This window comes from Fistularia commersonii, chromosome 2 (genome assembly GCF_037954325.1).
Source record: "Fistularia commersonii isolate RoL2024-O1a breed Wild chromosome 2, RoL_Fcom_v1.0, whole genome shotgun sequence".
NCBI lineage: Eukaryota > Metazoa > Chordata > Actinopteri > Syngnathiformes > Fistulariidae > Fistularia > Fistularia commersonii.
The window spans coordinates 10,037,934-10,059,056 of NC_141285.1; the positions used below are offsets into that span (position 1 = coordinate 10,037,934).

Below are 21,123 nucleotides of genomic sequence, written 5' to 3' on the forward strand. Positions count from 1 at the left end.
ATATTGAATGAATAAGAAAATCTAAAGTCCATAAATCCTTTGGCGATGGAATCCAAAATCCTTTGAAGATCTCCTAGAAAACTTTCTTGCAATATGAAAAAAATTAGAAACGATGAGGCATATATTTGGCAATAATGTCTCACCACAAACCTTTTGAAATGAGAAGTTAGTCTAATAGAAAATACGCTGGCATGAATTCTAGCACAGGTCAGAAAGACAGCGACGGGGTCACCGCACAGGTCAGTCATTGCTGAAAATCGCCCATTCTCCAGTGTCACGGCAATGCGGCGGCTTCTTCAGAAAACCGCATCAAAGTGCTAAATGGATGACTGATCATTTATTAGTTGGGTAGAAACACCTCATTATCCCAGCTGGAGTTGAGTCTGATAGCAACAGCGGCTTGCCTGAAATGATTAGTGTTTGCCACAATGGCTTGTGATCTTGTCCTTTACATAATGGCTCACTCAAACCGGCCATGGGCCTCTGTTGGTGGTGACTGGCCTCTGGTCTCCGGGCCACCTGGCTCATGTCCAGGCCCCCTCATACAGATTTGCCGTTGTCCGCCCGGAGACACCTGGACCTACCTCACAGCGAACCCTTTATTATAATACTTTTTCTTCCACGCAGAGACGGAGGGTTTCGGCTGTTTAACCAACACCGGATCAGCGAGCGGTAAGACAGGATTCGGGCACATGAATGTGACTGGAGGTTGACCACTGAGAACCTCTAATAGTGTCTTTTCATATCAATGGGCACTCTATAGCAGACCTGGGCACTTTACGGCCCGCGGGCCACATCCGGCCCGCCAAACAATTTTCTTTGAATATTTTTAACAAATATTTTCAATCAATGATAAATTCAGAAACTCCCTATATTTTTCCTTTTGTTTGATTTTGTATGGATGATTGCATTCAAAATAATGTCGGTGCATTTATATGATCATTAATGATTAAGTTGAAATGAAATGCCGAAAAATGTAAATATACTGCTCAAAAAAATAAAGGGAACACTTGAACAAAACAATGTAACTCCAAGTCAATCACACTTCTGTGAAATCATAGTGTCCACTCAGGAAGCAACACAGATTCATTTTGACTTGTTTTAAGGACATTACATCAAAGTTGGATCAGCCTGGAGTTTGCTTTTACACTTTAATTTTGAGTGTGATTCCTAATCAGACCTCCATGGGTTGATACAATTGATTTCCATTGATCATTTTTGTGTGATTTTGTTGTCAGCACATTCAACTGTGTAAAGAGCAAAGTATTTCATAAGAATATTTCATTCATTTAGATCGAGGATGTGTTTTTTAAGTGTCCCCTTTATTTTCTTGAGCAGTGTATTTAAATTACAGTTTTTATATTGTTCAATTCACATGATATAGAAGTTAAATATAAAATGTGGCCCGCTTGCCGAAATAATTGCCCACCCCTGCTCTTGAGTCTAGAGGAGCCCGTTGAACAACAAAGAAACTCCAAGACAAGAGTCATCTAGAGTCTAGACTCTTGTGTTGTTGGAGTTTCTATTTTGTTTTATGTTTAGTTGCACCCTTGCCAAAAAGCGCAGATCCTTTGAACATGCCAACCTTGAATGACTTCAGGACCGTGATTGGAGAGCAAAGGGGGGGAGAAAAGTGTAAGCCACCTCTCATTTCCTTTCCGAGTGTTGGTCGCTTTATGAAAGCAATTCTCGGCGCCCCTCTTTACTCAACTCCGCCCAGATTCGTTCAAACTCTCCCTGAACTTCCGTCAGCGGTTCTCCTCCGACCCGACCACCGGATCGCTCTGCTGCTTCTGAAACACGAGCGATGGGTTTGCTGGAGCGAGGCTGGCTCGTCTGTGCGACTTTTCTAGGCTTTGCGGCGTCGGCGCGCGGCGTAAACCGCGGTGAGCTTTTCTCCTTCGGTCCGAGCGCAGGAGACCTTTCGTTGGAACCGGGGAATGACCGGACGCACCGCCTTGACCTGGATCAGCCCTTGCTGTTTTATGATGGCAAATTCAACGAGATATTTGTAAGTTTGGCTCTATATTCCACTCAGATGTGGTCACTTTTTCAACGTGATCGTGATAGTGGTTGGGGTCGACTCTCCATCGACCTTGCGCAATTGCGCACAAACGCAACGGGCTCAGAAGTTTAAACCTTAAACAACGTATAGATAATGTTGCAAAATACACCCGGGGCCGGGTATGACCCCGCCGACATCCCTCGTTTTTGGTCATTGTCAATATTGTTCTACTTATCACAAGGACTTCGTTGGATTGTGTGGAATGCATGTATCCACACATTCTTACACTGTCCCCCTGAGGTTATCATTTTACTGCCTGCCAGAAAAAGCAGGGTACTTCAGGAGCCTTATTTGCAAACCATCCCTAAATGTGCACGCTCTTAACATAACTTTGAGATCACGGAGGTTTGCAAACTTGTCCGGGGAATTGTTAACTTTCAATCGGTAGGCTGTGGTTTGTATCCAAGATGGGAAATCGTGCACTTTCTCGTCGATACTTTTGTATAATGTGTTGATATTTTGCTGTTGTAATGAGAAGCAGTAGAATGTCATGAAAAGTGGCATTAGGAAACATTTGTATGAAAGCTGCACCATTGTCTTGGACAGACAAGCAACCCTTTATTCTGCTTTTCAAAGAAAAGTGCTGCATCTGTGTTTTAATTGGAACGCATGTGAGTAAGCTATTAGATAGTAATTACATACACAAGTTGTTACTCATTGAAATGGAAGAATACACCACGAACCTAAGAGCTGTTTTGTATTTATGAGCCGGCTTCTGGTGTAAGAACATAACTAACTAACAGTTTGTTGTTTTTTTCAAGTCATCCGTCAATTTCATCTTTAATTTGTGGAAAAACTCATGGCTCCGGTAGAGAGAACATGCCTGAGGTCATCACAGCAGCAGAGTTGTCTGAGGTGATGACAAGTTGTGGTTAACATAAGTCTGAGATTGGGTGAGAAGCATGAGTTCTTATAATAACTAACAGTCTGAGGGTCTTTCTTCTCAACAGCTAAACAAATCTAAATTACCCCTACGACACCCACCGCACACACATTTCTCTACTGGAGTCAAGATGTTTTTAATAGGTTATGAGACAGTCTGCTCCGCTCGGCCCTGGACTGTCTGTGCCCCGTAGGGGAACAGACGTTCTTTCCAAAGTGCTCGACTTGTTTTTGTCTGATCATTTTAAAGGGTGAGGCGTGCAAAGCCTATTACATCACACGCTGTCATTCTCAGGTACCACCATTTGTGTCTGCAGGATCAGATAAACTGTTTCTGAGCTTTAACTTGCATTGCAACAGGAAGTTTCTGTAATGAACATTAGTGTGCAATCTTCGGGCTCCCTAGGGCTGCTCGTCGGGGGCAAGGACAGGAAGAGCTGTGGCCCGAGCATGGAAAAGTGCTCTTGTTTTCAGGAAGTAGAGGAGCCCCATGTGCTCTGTGTGTGCCTCACTTTCACGTGAACCCAGGTTTTGTTTTGTTTTTTTCCTGTGCCTCGCATGTGATTCTGTTAAAGTGTGTTAAAAGGCATCTTGTTTGTTCATTAGAGCTCCTGTTCAACACTGCAGCTGATTTGGATTGTTAGTGTAATGAGTGGAATAAGGATCAAAGTGGGTCAGACCGGACGGGGTTTGTCTCTGCTGTGAACCAGTTCCCCGTGTGTTGCTCTAGATACTCCAAATAAAGTCACCCCAGATTTACAACCGTGTTAGTTCATTCGATCCCCATCACAAGCTCTGTCATTTCAGATAAACACCAATGGTTTCGTTGCCACGGCGGAGCCGAAACCCGAGTCAGCCTATCTTGGCAAATTTCCCCCGCCGTTCGGCATGATCGCCGGTCTGCAAGGGGATTTAGACACGAGCGACGGTGTTGGGAAAGTTTACTTCCGCCAAGAAAACAGTCCACAAATTCTGAGTCAGGCAGCTCAGCACATTAACAGAGCCTTCCCAGAAGACAATGAAGTCACTCCCACCCATGCTGTGGTCATCACCTGGGTAGACGTCGCCACCAATGAACCTCAGACCAGAGGGGATGGAATCGATAAAAGGGTGAGCTTCACATCGCGTTTAGGACTGTGCAAGTTCATAGGAGTTATTTACATGTTTGTTATGTGTTATTTCACAGAGAAACACTTTCCAACTGGTTCTCGCGTCCATGGAGAGTGCTACATATGCCATTGTCCTGTATGTAAGGGATGGAATACAATTCTACACCACGCCAGTGAGGGACAGTAGCGTGATTTTGCAAGCTGGCTTCAGTAAGGGTTTGGTCCAGGGTTTCCTATTTTCCAGTCAGGGACCATACTACCGCACCACCAGTGATGATGAGAACTCTGTACGGGCCCTAGCAGAGTAAGCAAATCAATGTCTGTCTTCAATTGGGTAGCATTTCCTAACTGGCGTTGTAGTCTCGATAGCATTATAGTAGCAATGGAAATGGAAAGTCCATTTTCAAACTAAATTGTTTTTGCCCTGACAGGCAAACTAATTCTGGACTCCCTGGCATCTGGGTGTATGAGATTGGAACTTCTCCTTATTTTACCAATGTGGCTCCGGGCGAGGTCACTGACCTGCCCACAGAAAGCGCTCACCAGGGGGCTCCAAATGGCGATGAGGAAGCCACAGATTCACAGAGGTCATCGTACACCGATGAACAGCACGTGGAGTACCCTCCGTATAAGACAGACGGGGACCAGATCAATGTTCAGCCGGTTCAGTACCAGCCGAACCAGCCTCAGAACCCAGAAGTGGTGGTGGTGGACGACACTGATATAAATATAGACGGTGAGTCCTCACAGTGTTCAACTCAGAAGCCGCAGGGCGCGTTTGTTCTTCACACTTGCCTGTGGCGTCATAGCTAAAATATCACAGTATCAATTGACGCTTTCCGATCCTATGCTTACTGTGTGTGTTATCTATGTTTTAGTGTTCTCCTACAACCTCGGGACATGTGCAAACAACAGAAATAAGTGTTCCCAGTTTTCTGACTGCAGGGACCACTTCAGTGGATACTGCTGCAGTTGCAGGCCAGGCTTCTATGGCAATGGGATTCAATGTGTGGCAGAAGGTATGATCACATTCAGAGCGCGCTGTGCAGTCGTGAATACTACATCCGGAATCTCGTGACCCATTGCCTATTAACTGGTAGACCCACATTGCCAAAGTGGCTTCTTCTGGCTTGTGGCGTGGCTCCTCATTTCAGATTCCCAGGCTTAAAGACTACTTTGGAAGAAAAAGGCTAGTCCACCAGTTAGAGTAAAGGAATGTAGGATGATGTAGCACTGACACTTGGACAAAAATGTAAATAACATGTTGGTAGTAAGTGGCAAAAAAAAACAAAGTCAAGGGATATTTCTTCTGTGCAAAGCTTTAAGTGTGCTTTAAGTGGGGTTAGGTTTATAATTTTGAGAATATAAATCACTCTGGTTCAAACAACTTTGACGGTAGCCGCCATTTCATGTATACAACAAGAAAAAAAACTGCAGTGTCAAGCAACTGCGCTCCTCAAGTGTCTGTTGGCTAGTACTTGGATGTAAACTGCCTTGCTTGTGAGGGATTGTTTTAGATTGCTTCAGGATTTCCCAAACTGTTGGAAATCTTGAGAAAATGTGAAGGAACCAGACAGATCGGGGGAGTAAAAATTTGTTTTTAGCCCAACATGGTTGTAGCTCAGTATGGTTTCCAGGCCAGCAAGGACATCTTCTTGGGCCAGAATGTTTGGGCTTTCTGTTCAGCCAGAAAATGTTCTGTATATCTGGTAACGTTCATGAAATCATAATTTAATTGTTTCCCAAATGTAAAAAAAAGTTTTGTATTATCAAGTTATATTTTCATCAAACAAAGGTTAGAAGATTGTGTATCCTCTTTGGATCCAGTCATCTGATACACGATTGCTCAATCTTACCAGGACAAAATAATTCTTCCAGGTCTTTCTCAGCAGAAATGTGAACACTGACTCATAGCTGCATACATTGCACTGCTATACATTTGACTAGCATTTAATGTACGAAATGTAGGTGTGATTATTTTTGCTCGTCCCTTCTAATGTTTCAAAGGTTTCTACAAATACCCTTACTAGGCTCTAGAAATGTGTAAATCTAAATGTGTACATACTTTGTGCAATCTTCGCCCTTGCTTGTCTTTGCAGGAAAGCCTCAAAGGATGAATGGGAAAGTGCATGGAAAAGTTTATGTGGGCAATTCTCCCGCTCCAGTGGAGTTAAACAGCAACGATCTCCACTCGTATGTGGTGGTTAATGACGGCCGCTCCTATGTAGCGATCAGCGATATCCCCTACACTCTTGGCCCTTCGCTGCAGCCTCTGTCAGGCCTGGGTAGTGTGATTGGATGGGCGTTTGCTCTGCAGCGACCCGGTTTCAAGAACGGCTTCAGCATTATTGGTGAGGAAAAGAGCTTCACAACAGCATCAACATTAGCTCTCCTGTGATTTGCTCGATGTGAAAAATAACAATGACACATGCAAACGCACGAATGTCGATCACTCTGTGAGCGGTTTGCCATACAGCTGCTGTTGTGAGAAATTTGTCATACAGCTGCTCTCTGGCCTGCTGGAATCCCCGTACATTAGTTCAGCTAACACAGCCGACGGTGACTAAAGTTCCTCTGAGGCCAGAGGATCAGACTTAACATCTTTCTGTCCTCCGCAGGGGGGGAGTTCACACGTCAGGCTGAGGTGACTTTTCTGCCCGGGAATGAGAAGCTGACCATCAGGCAGGAGTTCAAAGGGATCGATGAGCATGATCACCTGGTGGTGAGCAGCACCCTGGAGGGTCAGGTCCCTGAGGTGCCTCGTGGCTCCACTGTACAGATTGAACCGTACTCTGAGATCTATCAGTATACCAACAACTGTAAGATTCCACAATAAACAAAGCAGCACATTAAATATACACTGCTCAAAAAAATAAAGGGAACACTTAAAAAACACATCCTAGATCTAAATGAATGAAATATTCTTATGAAATACTTTGCTCTTTACACAGTTGAATTTGCTGACAACAAAATCACACTTCCTGAGTGGACACTATGATTTCACAGAAGTGTGATTGACTTGGAGTTACATTGTTTTGTTCAAGTGTTCCCTTTATTTTTTTGAGCAGTATATTTAGACTCAGGCATGTTTCATATCATCATGTCTTTTCATTTGATGCGATTTTCTGTCCAATCTGAGCTCGTTTCTTCCCTTCCTGACGATCGTGTCTTTCAGTGATCACTTCCTCCTCCACTCGGGATTATGTCATTAGCTTCCCCGATGGCTCCACTGAGACCAGGACCTACCAGTGGCGGCAGACCATCTCGTTTCAGAGTTGCCAGCATGACGAGACTTTAAGAGACATGAAACCCACCCAGATGCTCAGTGTTGATCAAGTCTTCGTCATGTATGATGCCAATAATGAACTCATCCGGTTTGCCATGACCAACAAGATTGGGGACGTCAACGGTGAGGTCATAGGCATTATTTTGTCTTCCTTTTTTGACCCGAGTTTGCTTCCTTCCTTGATCACATCATATAACATCCTGATTAGGATACATTGTTCTTGACTTAAATTTCAATATCATTGTCCCTAAAAATAAAGGACTGGGTTCCTGCGACGTGAACTGGAATCACATAATTGATGAATTTAGAGTTGAATTGACAAATAAAACACTAAATTGACCAATGGCTCTTAACCTTGAGTCGCTTATGTTGGTCATAGGAGCTGATCAACAAGTAACATTAGAAAAGATAAGAAAGATAGTTTTTTTGCTATGTTGGCTTTAAATGTTGGCAGGGCAGTACCGGTACATACAGGACTGTCTCAGAAAATTTGAATATTGTGATAAAGTTCTTTATCTTCTGTAATGCAATTACAAAAACAAAAATGTCATACATTCTGGATTCATTACAAATCAACTGAAATATTGCAAGCCTTTTATTATTTTTATATTGCTGATTATGACTTACATCTTAAGAAAACTCAAAAATCCCATCTCAAAATATTAGAATATCATGAAAAAGTAATTTTTGTCTTTTTTTAATTGCATTACAGAAGATAAAGAACTTTTATCACAATATTCGAATTTTCTGAGACAGTCCTATGTGTAATGAAAACTTGAAAACTGTTTTGATCTCAAATCCCATAGTTCGTGACTTACTTGAGATTTGGCCTGACTTTTCTCAGGCTTTTAGTACAGACTTGAGACGTCCTTTAAATCGGCCAACAACAACAAGTGATATAACTTTTCTATCAGGAGGAACACCAGAGGAGAACCCGTGTTTCACGGGAAGACACGGCTGTGACACCAACGCTGTCTGCAGAGCTGGAGAGGGAACCCAGTTCACCTGCCAATGTGCTACTGGCTTTAATGGGGATGGACGCACATGTTATGGTATGACTTTTAACGCAGTACTAGCAGAGATATCCGCATTCATTCTATGTGGAAATAAGGGAGGTGCAACTGCCTCTTTTTTCCTGCAGTATAATCAAGCAGTTTCCTCATCTGTTCAGAAGCATCTTTTAATTAAGAGACTCTTGAAACTTCTTACAGCCTTACTTCCTGGGGAACCGGACGATCTCACAAATTGGTGGTGGTGTTGGGGAGGGGGGAGGGGGTCCCACATTGTAAACAGAGTATTTAATGCTCAAAGACAAAGTTAACATATACAACGTGATCCTCACTCCCAGCCCTTGGCCTATATGGCCAAAGCTGTAAAGAGTCAGGAAGTGCTCCAGGGCACATAGAGGAAGGATGTATTTCAGACAGATGCTATCTTGAAACATTTGTAATTAAGAAATCTAATTAAAGCCTTCTATCTCATCTCCAGGCATCAGATAATGAAAGACACTGATATGGCAAATCCAGATATAAGAGGTCCAAACTCCTTCAGTCCAGTATGTCATTTATTAACAAATTATAATTGTCTCTTATCTTCATCAGACATTGATGAGTGCAGGGAAAATCCTCAGATCTGTGGTTCCCATGCCATCTGTAACAACCAGCCGGGGACCTTCCGCTGCGAATGTGAAGATGGATATCACTTCACCAGTGATGGGGACACCTGCATCGGCAAGTGCTGGTCGTAAAATCCAAGTAAAATTACATAGGGATGCATGCGATTGGACAAACAAATATAAAGTTTGATAACGGGCTTGCTCATATCACACTGAAAAGTCAGTGTGCAATAAAACACATCTGATAACTAACCAACCTTGTGCACAAGCATGATTTCAGCACTTAGATAATGTCCCAAATTTCAAATCCAGCCCTTTCTAAGAAAACAAATGTTTCTGTTCTTTGGTTCCCATCAGCGTGTTATCGTAAGAGAAAATGTGAAATTGTTTCAGCTTTTATTTGATGTCTGTACTTGCTGGCAAAGCTTAAACAAACAGGATCCTTTTTCATCAGTTGAGCTCCCTCAACACACAAAATATTCTGAAATCATTCGTTTTTTTTTTGAAAGGACTAATGAAAGCATGTTCTACATTCTCAAGAGCAGATTAGTCATCTTTATCTTGTGTACTTTCCTATTTCACACTTAATTATTACTCTGCTTGCTTTGCCTTTGGTGTCTAAAAAATCATTTCAAATGTGTGGATGGTAGATCTTATTTACCAATTAAAATGTAATGTATAACTTTTTTGTATTTACCGTAATTATTTTATGGTCCTAGACAAAATTATAACAGCAGCAAAATTGGTTATAAAACAGTCACGGGAACATGTAAAAGAATATCATCATAAAAACAAGAAAGGGGGCATTGTTAAAGACTAACACTGAAGAATGTTCCGTGAATAAGAATAAAAATAAATATCATAAAAACTCTTATTTTATACACACACCTGCATGTGAGCGCACACACGCACACATACATACACACACACACGTCCACACGTCCACATTTATACATATATACATGCACACACACATATGTATACATATATATATATATATATATATATACATGTGTGTATTTTTTTTACTCACATAGTTGGATGACTTGTGATCTGCTCACTGAGCACAGTGTAGCACAGGCAATGACATGAGTGTGTGATACTATAGAACCTTGTATCTTTTATTACTGGGCCATAGCAAAATGAAATGTCATCAGAGGAATGTGTTACTTTTCTCTTATGTTACACCAAAACACTTACCCAAATGTAAACAAGGAAAGTGGTCTGAACCAAACATGCGCATTTATCTGGTCCTCCTCTCCTCAGAGGTGAGTCGAATTGTGGACCCCTGTGAGGAAGGCACCCACAACTGTGACATTCCTGAGCGAGCTCAGTGCAGCTACACCGGAGGCTCCTCCTATATCTGCTCTTGCCTGCCAGGGTTCATAGGAGATGGGAGAGTCTGCCAAGGTACTGTGTACTGCACACAAATCCACTACATGGACTTGAATTGTTCACCATCTGCTGAAAAACTGGGGGAGGTGAGACTAGTTGCGTAATACATCTGCAGCAACTAAGCAGTGAAACATGGAAAACAGATGTGAATTTCATTTGTGGATCCAGAGTCTGTGTGTAGTTGTTTTGGCTGCTCCCCAGGATCCCTCATTCATAGTTTCCGCTCTATCGATGTCTTTGCTTGAATTTCTGCACTCAGAGGACAGTTTTGGCTACAGACCTACCCAAGACTATTGTTATAGAGCCCAAACCTTGAAAGAAAACGATAACAAGTTTTCTAGAACATATTTCTGTGTCCTCAATTACCCTCTCTTTTTTCTCACTTGAAGACATAGATGAGTGCGAGGCTGGCAGGTGTCATGCAGACTCTGTGTGTTATAACACTCAAGGATCCTTTACCTGCCAGTGCAGGCCAGGTTACTATGGCGATGGTTTCCACTGCTCTCCAGGTAGGTCTTTTGGAATTTGATCTCTCTGACTTGCAAAACCATAGCTCTAACCAACCAGCGTTTAGTCTATCCAGTGATTTTTTTTTTTTTTGTCATAGAAGATCACTAATAGTTTTCTACCATGGTGGGTGGGCTACTTAGATTCTGTTATAAACATGATGTATTTTAACTTTTTTTTAAAATAGTTGTAAATGTGGAGACATTGCCTTTTATATATCATATATGATACATTATATAATACATAAGTGTATCATGGAACTCAACTTTGTTTAGCAGCTTGCATACAAATTGCAATATACTTAAAGGATTCAACGGAAAGGCAATCAAAATCTTTCATTTTGTGTAAGATGTTATTTTGTTGCATAAAAGATGAAGCATCGACGTATAAAAGTAAAATAGAAAATGCAGCATTTCTTTCTGAATTGTAGTGAATAGAGTAGTATAAAATTGAAACTGCAAGGTCAACCACAAGCATCTGAACATGTACTTGAGGAAATGTACTTTCCATCACTGGATTTGTTGAACTAGTCGTGTATCCACTAGGTAATAGAAAAATATACTATTTTTTAATTGAGCCATTGCTTATTTTATCCAGAGAGTCTTTTCTTTTTTCCATTTTCCTTTTTTCTGTTTGAAATACATTTCTGGTCAAAATCATTTAATGGCCTTTCTGAATGAAAGTAGAAGAGACTCATTTTTAATGAAGAATGTGTGAAGTTTACCGGTCTGTGACAGTGTCCCCGGGAATCTCCATTTATTCATAAACTTGTTTAATTTTCTTCAGAAAGGTCAAAAACACGGTGTGAGAGCCACAGGGACAGTCTCCTTGCGGTGACCGAGAGCGGACCAAGGGGTCCACGGCCCTCCGTCGGACAATACATTCCATCGTGTGATGACAATGGTTTGTACGAACCCATGCAGTGTCATGGCAGTACAGGATACTGCTGGTGTGTGGACCGTAACGGACAGGAGATCCCAGGGACTCGCACTGGGCCAGAGGGTCGACCACTGTGTGAGTACACACAAATATGTAAGGGATAGGAGACAGGATTTTTCCCACTGCAAGATCCCTGATTTTTTAGGTTTTGTCCATTAGGCATGGACCACAGTGGGATCCCCCCACCCGTTGGACCTACACCCAACCCTGGTCTTCACCCCTTACCTCCGGGAACACACCTGTTGTTTGCCCAGAGTGGGAGAATTGAGCACATCCCACTTGAGGGTTATGATATGAAGCAAAATGATGCAAAGCCTGTTCTTCATCTGCCAGTAGGTTTCTCCAAATATAATTCTATTATACGGATCAGAAATTCTATTATACGTATCCCATCCTCACCATGTATTTGATTAATTGCCTAATATTTTTTAAAATTATTTTATCCATTGCAGTGTTCATTTTTGAAACATGAACAGGAAAATAATCTTTTTTTATAACAGTTACAACACCTCCAAGTCCTCACACTACTCTTTGTAATACAGCTGGCAGTTCAGCAATTCTAAATTCTTCCAAAGCAGAGTGTCAAGAACTTGACCAGCGGTAGGAGATAAGATGTGAAAGGCAGTAACAGGATGCATACATTTTTGCTTTGGGAAACATAAACTCCATCATCTTCTTACTTGAGTAAATTCGCTTCTAGTGTCTTGAGCTTTTCAAGTGATAGGGTTGTCAAAGTGGAGCTGTTACTGAAAAGTCATTCTTTACAATTTGGTTTGATTATTTTCAACATTTGTGTTTCTCCTCACAAATGTATGTCATTTTCAAAAATTGTTGTGTATCCATTTGCAAGCGATTTACATTCAAGTCACAAGAAGAATCCCTGCGTAATCACTGAAAAATGAGCAGGAAATTGCCTTCAAAATGACCGGAGTTAACAGGCCTTCTTTTGTGATGTGATGAAAGAAATTTAGAAGAGATATAGCACTTTTTAACTTAACAATAACTGGTTAGTTCAAAAAACGATACTTTAAACAGTAACTCAACTCCAACTGACATTGTCATACATGTCTGCCGGACAGCATTCGAATAAATCTGCCAAGCTTGAAATGCTAAATTTGAATATAAGCTGCTGATATGCAAAGGAGAAAAAACTGAATGATTAAATAATTGTAGTCAATTTGATTGGCTGCTAGTGATTACTCAGTTGGATTTGGGGGCTTAAATACATTTCAGGCATGTGACAGGCTTGAGCTTGCCTGTTTTGACCTGAAAATTCCTACTGCTAGAAGACTGCAAATAAGGAAAAAAAAATGCCTAAAGAGTTGGTCAAAAATGTTATCAAATACATTTTAATAGTTAGTTAGATTACAAGAAATATTACATCCAGTTGGATATTAATGAATTGTAGAATGCCACCCTAAAATTTCAGCCACTCAAAATATTTTATTTGGATGATTCAAAAGATATTGCTTGACTGTTGCTTAAAAAAAAAAAGCCTTGCGCGTCCCTGTCGGCTGCAAGCACTCTCAACTTGCTCTTTATGGGATGCACATGGTGACATTTACTGTAATTACTTACATCGGTTCACCGCCTTTATTTTGAAATCTGCATTTCTGTTAACATTCATTTCAACCCCAGCTGGCCCAATGTCTGGCCAAGCTCATGCTTGCTGGATGACTGTTTGTTTAGATACATGTCTAGACTAAATGCCAAAATACACATCTGCTTCATGTTTACGTCCTAAAGTGCTGCCTCAGCACAGTTCACTTCAAAGATTATCGGTTGCTGACCTCCCCACAGGAGAAAGTCATCATCGGAGTAGCCTACGACTGTGTGGACAAAATGGTCTACTGGACAGAAATCACCTCTCCATCCATCAGCAAAGCCAACATCCAGGGTGGAGAGCCTGTAGCAGTCATTCGATCAGGTACCCACCCTTACCTCAACAGCCACCCGTAGCGGACACGTGCATGATTTACTGTCGTACTCGGGGAATTAATCTTGACACAGCACAAAAAGACCCTGATATATAAATGTATGTATTGTTCTTGTCAAAGACCTGGAGAGCCCAGAAGGTATTGCCATTGACCACCTGGGCCGTACCATGTTCTGGACGGATTCTATGAAGGATTGCATTGAAGTAGCCTCTCTTGATGGCTCTCAAAGACGTGTTGTTATTGACTCTGGGCTTGTCAATCCTCGAGCTATTATTGCTGACCCCCCCAATGGGTATGTACTATTCGCTTTTTTTCCGGCCATTTCTAATCACTAGAACAGAATATCAATGCAGCGTCCAATTTTTGGAGAAAAAAATTTCACCAGATGTTTGCACAGTGTGAAATGGCGCTGCTAAGAGAGCGCTTACATTGGAGAGCAATTGAATGAGCATGAAACTATATTATAACTCATGGTCGGAGCTCATGTGGAGCAGCTTGAATGTATAGTCCATGGTTCGCCAGAAAATACCTGATGGCTAGAGAGTATATGACTATTTCTACCAGTTACAGTTATGATCAATTTAGTATCTTTCACAGGATTTGTAAAATACTAAAAGATTCAACTTTGACGGTATCAACTCGGTTGATTATTATTCTGGTGACAGGAGAGAGATAAACTCCTACAAGAGTGAGACAACTATTTAAAAATGAGCCGAAATTAACCTGAAAAGTAGCAAAAAAACAGAAGTTGTCACTAAATGGGCTATGAAGACGATGATCTGGAAATTAGTCATAAAATACTAAGCTTCATGAGTTATTATTTGATTATTTAAACATGCCATGGAAACACCTTCTTGAGATACGGAAAACAACCCATGTCTGGTATCCAGGAAGTTAATGAAACTAAACAAGTAAACAAATCAGGGTGTTGGGAGTATTGTTTATTTCAAAGGGCCAAAGGGAAGCCACGCCACTCTTCAAATATCTCTGACTTAAATAATGGCCAGCTGTGTCTTTTTCATGCAGTTAATGAGAAGGCATATAGATCTAATATGTAAAGAACATTTTAGGACCATTTAGTTCATTTTTATGACTCAAAACCCCACACTGACCCATTCCTCACCACCTCCACTATATAACAAAGAAGACTGACCGCTTTCTTAACTTGCCAACAGTAATTTGTACTGGGCTGACTGGAACCGAGATGCCCCAAAGATTGAGACCTCCTACATGGACGGATCCAACCGAAGAGTACTGGTGAAGGATGATCTGGGCCTTCCAAATGGCCTAACCTTTGACCCTCAGAGCTCTTTGCTTTGCTGGGCGGATGCAGGTTGGTTGTGGAGAGAAGACCTCAAGGATTGATGCCTGCTTTGTGATTAGGACTAACTGTAATCTCTTGCTCGCAGGCACGCATAAAATGGAGTGTCTGAATCCTAGCAGGGGAGTCCGCCAGCAGGTCACGGATGGAATTCAGTACCCATTTGGAATCACGTCTTTTGGGAAGAACATCTACTACACAGACTGGAGGAGGTTTGTTCAAATATTTGCATTGTTGATTGTTTATATAAAAATGCATTTGACTGCAGAAGACAAGATAGGTTATTTTTTTGTATATCTTTTGTCATAGTCTTACTGCTACCTACTACTTTGCAGGTTTAGTGTATTTCTTTTCACTATACTATTGGGGTGATTATATAATCTTCCTTTAGGCCACAGTGGGAGTGAAGAAACCAAATGCTTTTAGGTCCTTAGGAGAATTAACTGGAACTAAAAATGTTTGTTTGTAATTCCCTTGAAAAAATGAAATGGACATTGATGTACATTTTTGTTTTATCTCCAAGTACATATTTTCTTCAAATGTTTCCATCATGACGGGAGGTTTCATTTTGACACAGATAAAGCTTGCACATTGGAATGAAGCACAAATTTAAACCCAAGGCAGTAAGAACATAATGCAGCAATTATCTATGGTTTAAAGAAGATCTGTCAAGATAGAGGTAGGAGAGGGTAGGTCAGAGGTCAAAAATGTCCACAGAGTTCAGCCTTTCACAGAATAGCAGGGCCTTGAAGAAAGCCGGACAGCTTGAAACTGTCCAGCTTTCTTCACATGCAGTTGATTCTGTATGTTGGCCAGTGTGAAGTAGGTGGGGGTTGGGTCTCTATTTGTGTGTTGGGTGAGGAGGCATCTAAAAAGTGGCAGCTGCTTGTAATTTCTCCGGCTCAGCGTCTCTCAGTGACCTGCCCAGGGCCTCTCTCTGATCCTGCCTGGTCTGCTGCCTTGCAAGGAAAGGTTTAGAGGTGGTTGGGGGAGGCATGTACTTTAACACTCTCGGGTACAATAAAACTGTTTCATTAACAACTAATACCTACCCGGAACTCATTCTTGAAAGGCTTAAGACAAAATCCAGAGGTAGAATACTAATGTTCCTTAACTTATTATATGCTAAACTCTTATTCTGTTTACAACAGGGATGCTGTGATTGCAGTGGACCGCTATACTGGCAAGGAGTCGGATGAGTTTCATCCCCAGAAACGCACAAAGTTGTATGGGATCACGACAGTTTATTCCCAGTGTCCGTCAGGTAAAAGTGCCAATCTAAAGGTTTCAAAACACTATATACTAATTTTGACATCATCCATATAATGGCTATGTTAAGGGTACTCTTGAAAAATAGCATTTTCAAGGTCTCATCCAAAATAAGTTAATCTTATTTTCACCTCCACAGATTTACTTTTTAAACCTCGGTCCTGATAATAACCAAAAGTTGACAAAAATGTTTGCCATTGACACAGCTTTAGCATAAACACAGATAAAATACTTTTAAAATAATCTCTTCCAGGCAATGATGGTCTCAGAATGGAGTAAAGCATAAAACAACTAATCTGACCTCATTTTAGAAAATGGCTTAAAAGTGGTTTATTTTCTACTGTACAAATGTGTTTTTTAACACATGTCTTAATGGTTAATAGAAGATATTGAGGATTTTTTTTTTATTTCAAATTAATACCTTGCTGAAGGGATTTTTTCACAGAACCCTCTCCTGATTTAGTTGGTCACGATATTGCAGCTCCAAACACTTTTTATTGTTATTAGATCATAGCATGGTCCGTGTATAAATAAGAGTCTGTGCTTACAGTTGCTTTGTAGGTGTTTGCATGTATAATTTAGGGCTTTTGATGAAGGAAATCTACCAGTTGCGTCTGCAAACTTAACTGCTTAAACAAGCAGGCGTTGAGTGTAGGGCTCCCTATTGCACACAAACGAGCATCCACTTTTCAATCTTACAGTAACAGTAAAAAGGTGATATTACTAAAATAAGGTGAAGGATACCATCAAAGTCTATTAAGGCACCCCTCTGGAGTCATCTTTGTGTCGTGGCTCTACCACGGAGCTGTAAATACAGATGGTGTGACCCTTGAAGTCATGCTCATCATTCCCTGCTTTACCCTTCGGCACAGCAGTGGAACTGGAGCCCAGTATAAAGACCTCCGGGAGTTCTGTGACCATTCTGAGTATAAATTCCAACCATAAAAATCAGAAGTCCACTCTGTGATGTGAACAGAGGGGTTCTGCAGCTAGAACTCATCTTAGATTGGAAAGGTGACTAAAATTTCTAAGCCAAATGCACACCCGGCCTCATCCGCCCAAGATAAGACTGCACACATAAAGCTAGGGAATGGGGAGAGCAGGCAGAGGGCCTCCAACATCTGGAGATTTGCTATGTTTTTTTTTTTTTTTGTTTGTTTTTCCATATGCAGGACTGTCTCGGAAAATTAGAATATTGTGATAAAGTTCTTTATCTTCTGTGATGCAATTACAAAAACAAAAATGTCATACATTCTGGATTCATTACAAATCAACTGAAATATTGCAAGCCTTTTATTATTTTAATATTGCTGATTATGGCTTACATCTTGAGTAAACTCAAAAATCCTATCTCAAAATATTGAAATATCATGAAAACGTAATTTTTGTTTTTTTAATTGCATTACAGAAGATAAAGAACTTTTATCACAATATTCTAATTTTCTGAGACCGTCCTGTATACGTCCGTTGAGCAAACGATCAAGAGGCTGTTTTCCTGCTATTTATGGCCACTGTGACTTGGTCATAAAAGTGTTTATGTGACTTTTTTTCCCCTTCTTTCCACCAGGACAAAACTACTGTGCTGTGAACAACGGGGGCTGCACTCACCTGTGTTTAGCAACACCAACTGGCCGCTCCTGCAAATGCCCCGATAATGTGGGCAGGGTGAATTGCGTAGAGAGAGACAGGGGGTACTGAAGTGAGGAAGCTGTGTTCTATGAGGACACTGATCAGATGTCTTACCACAAATTAGGAGCCACTCAGCATTACTAAACTGTAGCTGCTGAAAATGCCATTGAAACCGGAGGTGAACTTACTGTGCCTTTTTTGCTCAGTGTTAAACGTATCTTTCTTTTTACATCGCCCATTGCCTTTATAAAACATTGTCTTACAGAACTGTAAATATAAACACTATCATGTTGACCATTTCCCCCATGTGCACAAAAACTGATATTAAAACTCAAGGGATGAATAATTTAATGTGAAATTCATTTCTGCAATGCATGAAATCATCTCAGGCGGGCTACTGTGTGTTTGGATGAGGTAAGCTCATAGAGGGATTTTTAGATAAATGGGGCTTTCTAAAGGTTCTGTGCAAGCTGGTGAGATGAATTTACATGCTGAGCAAGAAATGAATAAACAGTTTTTCGAACATGTTCGTCTGCTGTGTCTTTGGCCGAAACGATACTAGAACTGTGCCATCTTGTGGTAGCGGGATGCTGCTACTACTACAGCAGGATTTTACAATTTGGCATGTGTTGAGAGCACGTTTAAGTTTTGATAAACTTAGTAAATACTTATCTGCCTGAAATGTTTATTTACTCATTGTTTTTTTTTCAATGTACAGTGTATTTTTTACTGTAGAAAAAAAATATGGAACGATGCATGTATATTTACACAAAGGGATCATTGAAAATTCCCGAACAACTACATATAAAACCCGTTTCTTGCAAAAAAAATTATGTGAAGGTATTTTGAGAAACTGGCATCCTGGCAGATTCATTCCCGGTTGAAATCAGTGTACTGTTTTATTTGTAACTTGCACGGTGTTTCAGCAGAATGGAATGTCAAATGCTAATAGGATTGATTTAACACGGTTTGGGCGATTTTACTGAGTTGACAGAACCTGGTGTTTCCTTAGTAGTGCTCTTTTAAAGAGCATCCAAAGGCCCAAAGGTCCCAGCGCGGGGTGTTTTGATTGATTGGGGAATTACTTGCGTGTCATCAAACGAGAATCACTCGGAGTCCCGCGAGACTTCATCGCCGACTAATGTACTAGCGAATGGCCCAATGCCCTGTCTGCAAGGAACGTCACGCTCTTCCCCTCAGCGAAACAAACGCGATATTTTCTTGATTTACGTGGATACGAGTGGGTTTCACAGGACCAGCGCATCATTTCTTGATACATCAGTGTTTCCTCAAATACTGATAGCTTGACTCGTCACTGCAAATGAAACATAGTCTCAGACGACTCACCTGCCGGCGTAAAGTTTAATTTTACATTCGCATATGTCACGCAGACTTTGCTGGGGATTGTGGTAAATGAAATTAACGGGAACTGCCTGGCAGACGCAGCCGAGGGCTTAGTGACGTATGAGGTTGCCACAGCTAGCTTTAGCTGGCTGTAATTATTACAAAAGCAGGTAGGAATGACAAAATTTCCTTCGTTTTCCGACCAGCATATTTCGTAAAAATATCTATCTGAAGCTGATTAGTAACCTGGTGCAGAAATTATATTTTGCATTCGTTTCCACATAAACGTTTAGGACAACTGACATAACGGAGTGATACATACAAGATGCAGCTAACGCTATGTTTATCAAGGCATTTCAATTCCTTTTGTGTTATTAAGGAATTTTTACTTAATATAGTGTATTTACCATACAATAGGAGAAACAGCGAATTTCGTGTTTAAAACGATTAAGTGAACTAACATTAGACGAGTTGCCACCTTTCAGTGTAAGATTGTTTCTTACTAGTTTCTCCACTTCGTTTGTATTGGAGACATTAGCTTTCAAATAGTCTTGTAAATTAAATACGAAATAAATTTCTAATTGAAGTTACTCCCATTAAACAGCATAAACGTATATCATTACTTTTGTGTATGAAACACCAGAAGAAAATATATCTACAAATAAATCATGGTATTGTTTGCATGCAGTTTTTTTCTTCTCTTTTTCAAATTGAATGCAAAATTTAAAACGCGTAACAAATAATATTGTATTTTCTTATGTAACCTTTCATATTTGATTAGATCAACTTCTGGAAAACACCGAACATGAGATGACCATTAGTTCATTAACAGCCATTCATTCATTTCTTATTGATATTTAAATCCGTGGATTTGGATTGGGAGAGCAACGTTCTCCTCTGTCGCCAATTGATCGGTGTCATAAAAGCAATCCGGTACCGCGTTAATACCGCTCGTGTGGACAGATTTACGAACTTTGCACTTCTGCGAATTGTGAATGTAGCTGTCATAACTGGCACACGATATATGCTTTTATTTCGAAAGGCAACTTTCTGCTTTGCCGGAAATGCCTACTTCAAGCCCAGCCTTACATTTGACGCAGGCTTCGCTGTATCGCGCATTACATGCTAGCAAGCTAGCCAACCAGCTAAACCTTTGCGTGAGCCCGTGTTGTTTACCTTCCGCTGCCGTATGTCCGGCTTGACTGGCCTGTGTTACGGGTTCATTGCAGGTCCAAGTGCGTCAGTAGAGCTAGTAGCGTGTTGACAAAAGCGAATGCCCGTAAAGTAAGTCTGTTTGCTAACAACTACCGCTCTGTGTACCCTACAGATGCCTAATTTAAAAAGTGCAGGAGCAGCTCGGTGAATCATGCATCTGCAATGAAGGACTCAACAGAACGTTGTACTTGTCCGTTGGCGCTGTGCGGTTCGCTGTGAGCGATACGGAAGAGGTACTAAGTTATTGTGGACTATCTGGTTTATCCGGAGGTGTGGAAGACATGGCCAGCCCACAACAGACTGATTTGTCGTACGCGTGGGAAAAGTACATGGACTGTAGACTTCAAGGAGGCGATTTGCAGGTAAGAGCTACTGCCCGCAAGGCATCGGGACGCGAACTCGGCTCGAGTTCTCCTGGGGGCGCCGGTACTTCGTTTAGTGTCACCTCTTGCTACTCAGGGCTTTGGTTACCGAAGGAAATACAGTGACCTATCACTTGTATATTCCACAGTGTCATATTTTGTTGCTTGTCACTTTGTCTCAGTGCAAAACTGACATTTTAGCATTTCATTCATTTTAAAGTTCGACATTTCACCTGACAGTCCATCTA

The 21,123-nt window shown here is 41.1% G+C and overlaps 2 protein-coding genes across 7 annotated transcripts in view; both read left to right on the forward strand.

Annotated features, from left to right (window-relative positions):
• Nucleotides 1–1,714: 1,714 nt before the first annotated feature.
• nid1a (nidogen 1a) lies at nt 1,715–18,479 on the forward strand. Its single transcript, XM_086166622.1, has 20 exons — nt 1,715–2,011; nt 3,755–4,057; nt 4,134–4,360; nt 4,488–4,792; nt 4,935–5,075; nt 6,156–6,407; nt 6,675–6,875; nt 7,232–7,465; nt 8,257–8,394; nt 8,944–9,072; nt 10,224–10,367; nt 10,742–10,861; nt 11,646–11,873; nt 11,958–12,130; nt 13,599–13,725; nt 13,856–14,027; nt 14,911–15,068; nt 15,145–15,268; nt 16,208–16,320; nt 17,893–18,479. The coding sequence occupies exons 1-20, from the start codon at nt 1,808–1,810 to the stop codon at nt 18,021–18,023; spliced, it is 3,624 nt and encodes a 1,207-aa protein (XP_086022748.1). The 5' UTR covers nt 1,715–1,807; the 3' UTR covers nt 18,024–18,479.
• Nucleotides 18,480–18,776: 297 nt separating this feature from the next.
• Nucleotides 18,777–21,123, forward strand: part of lyst (lysosomal trafficking regulator) — a 68,870-nt gene continuing 66,523 nt past the window's right edge. For 3 of the 6 annotated variants that reach the window (XM_086166602.1, XM_086166601.1, XM_086166600.1), the window contains exon 1: nt 20,398–20,875. In XM_086166602.1, the coding sequence (XP_086022728.1) occupies nt 20,795–20,875 (81 nt within the window). In that variant the 5' untranslated portion in view covers nt 20,398–20,794. Of the gene's footprint in view, nt 19,469–20,397; nt 20,876–21,123 lie in introns of those variants that run through there. The other 3 variants (XM_086166607.1, XM_086166598.1, XM_086166599.1) reach the window with 2 other exon arrangements.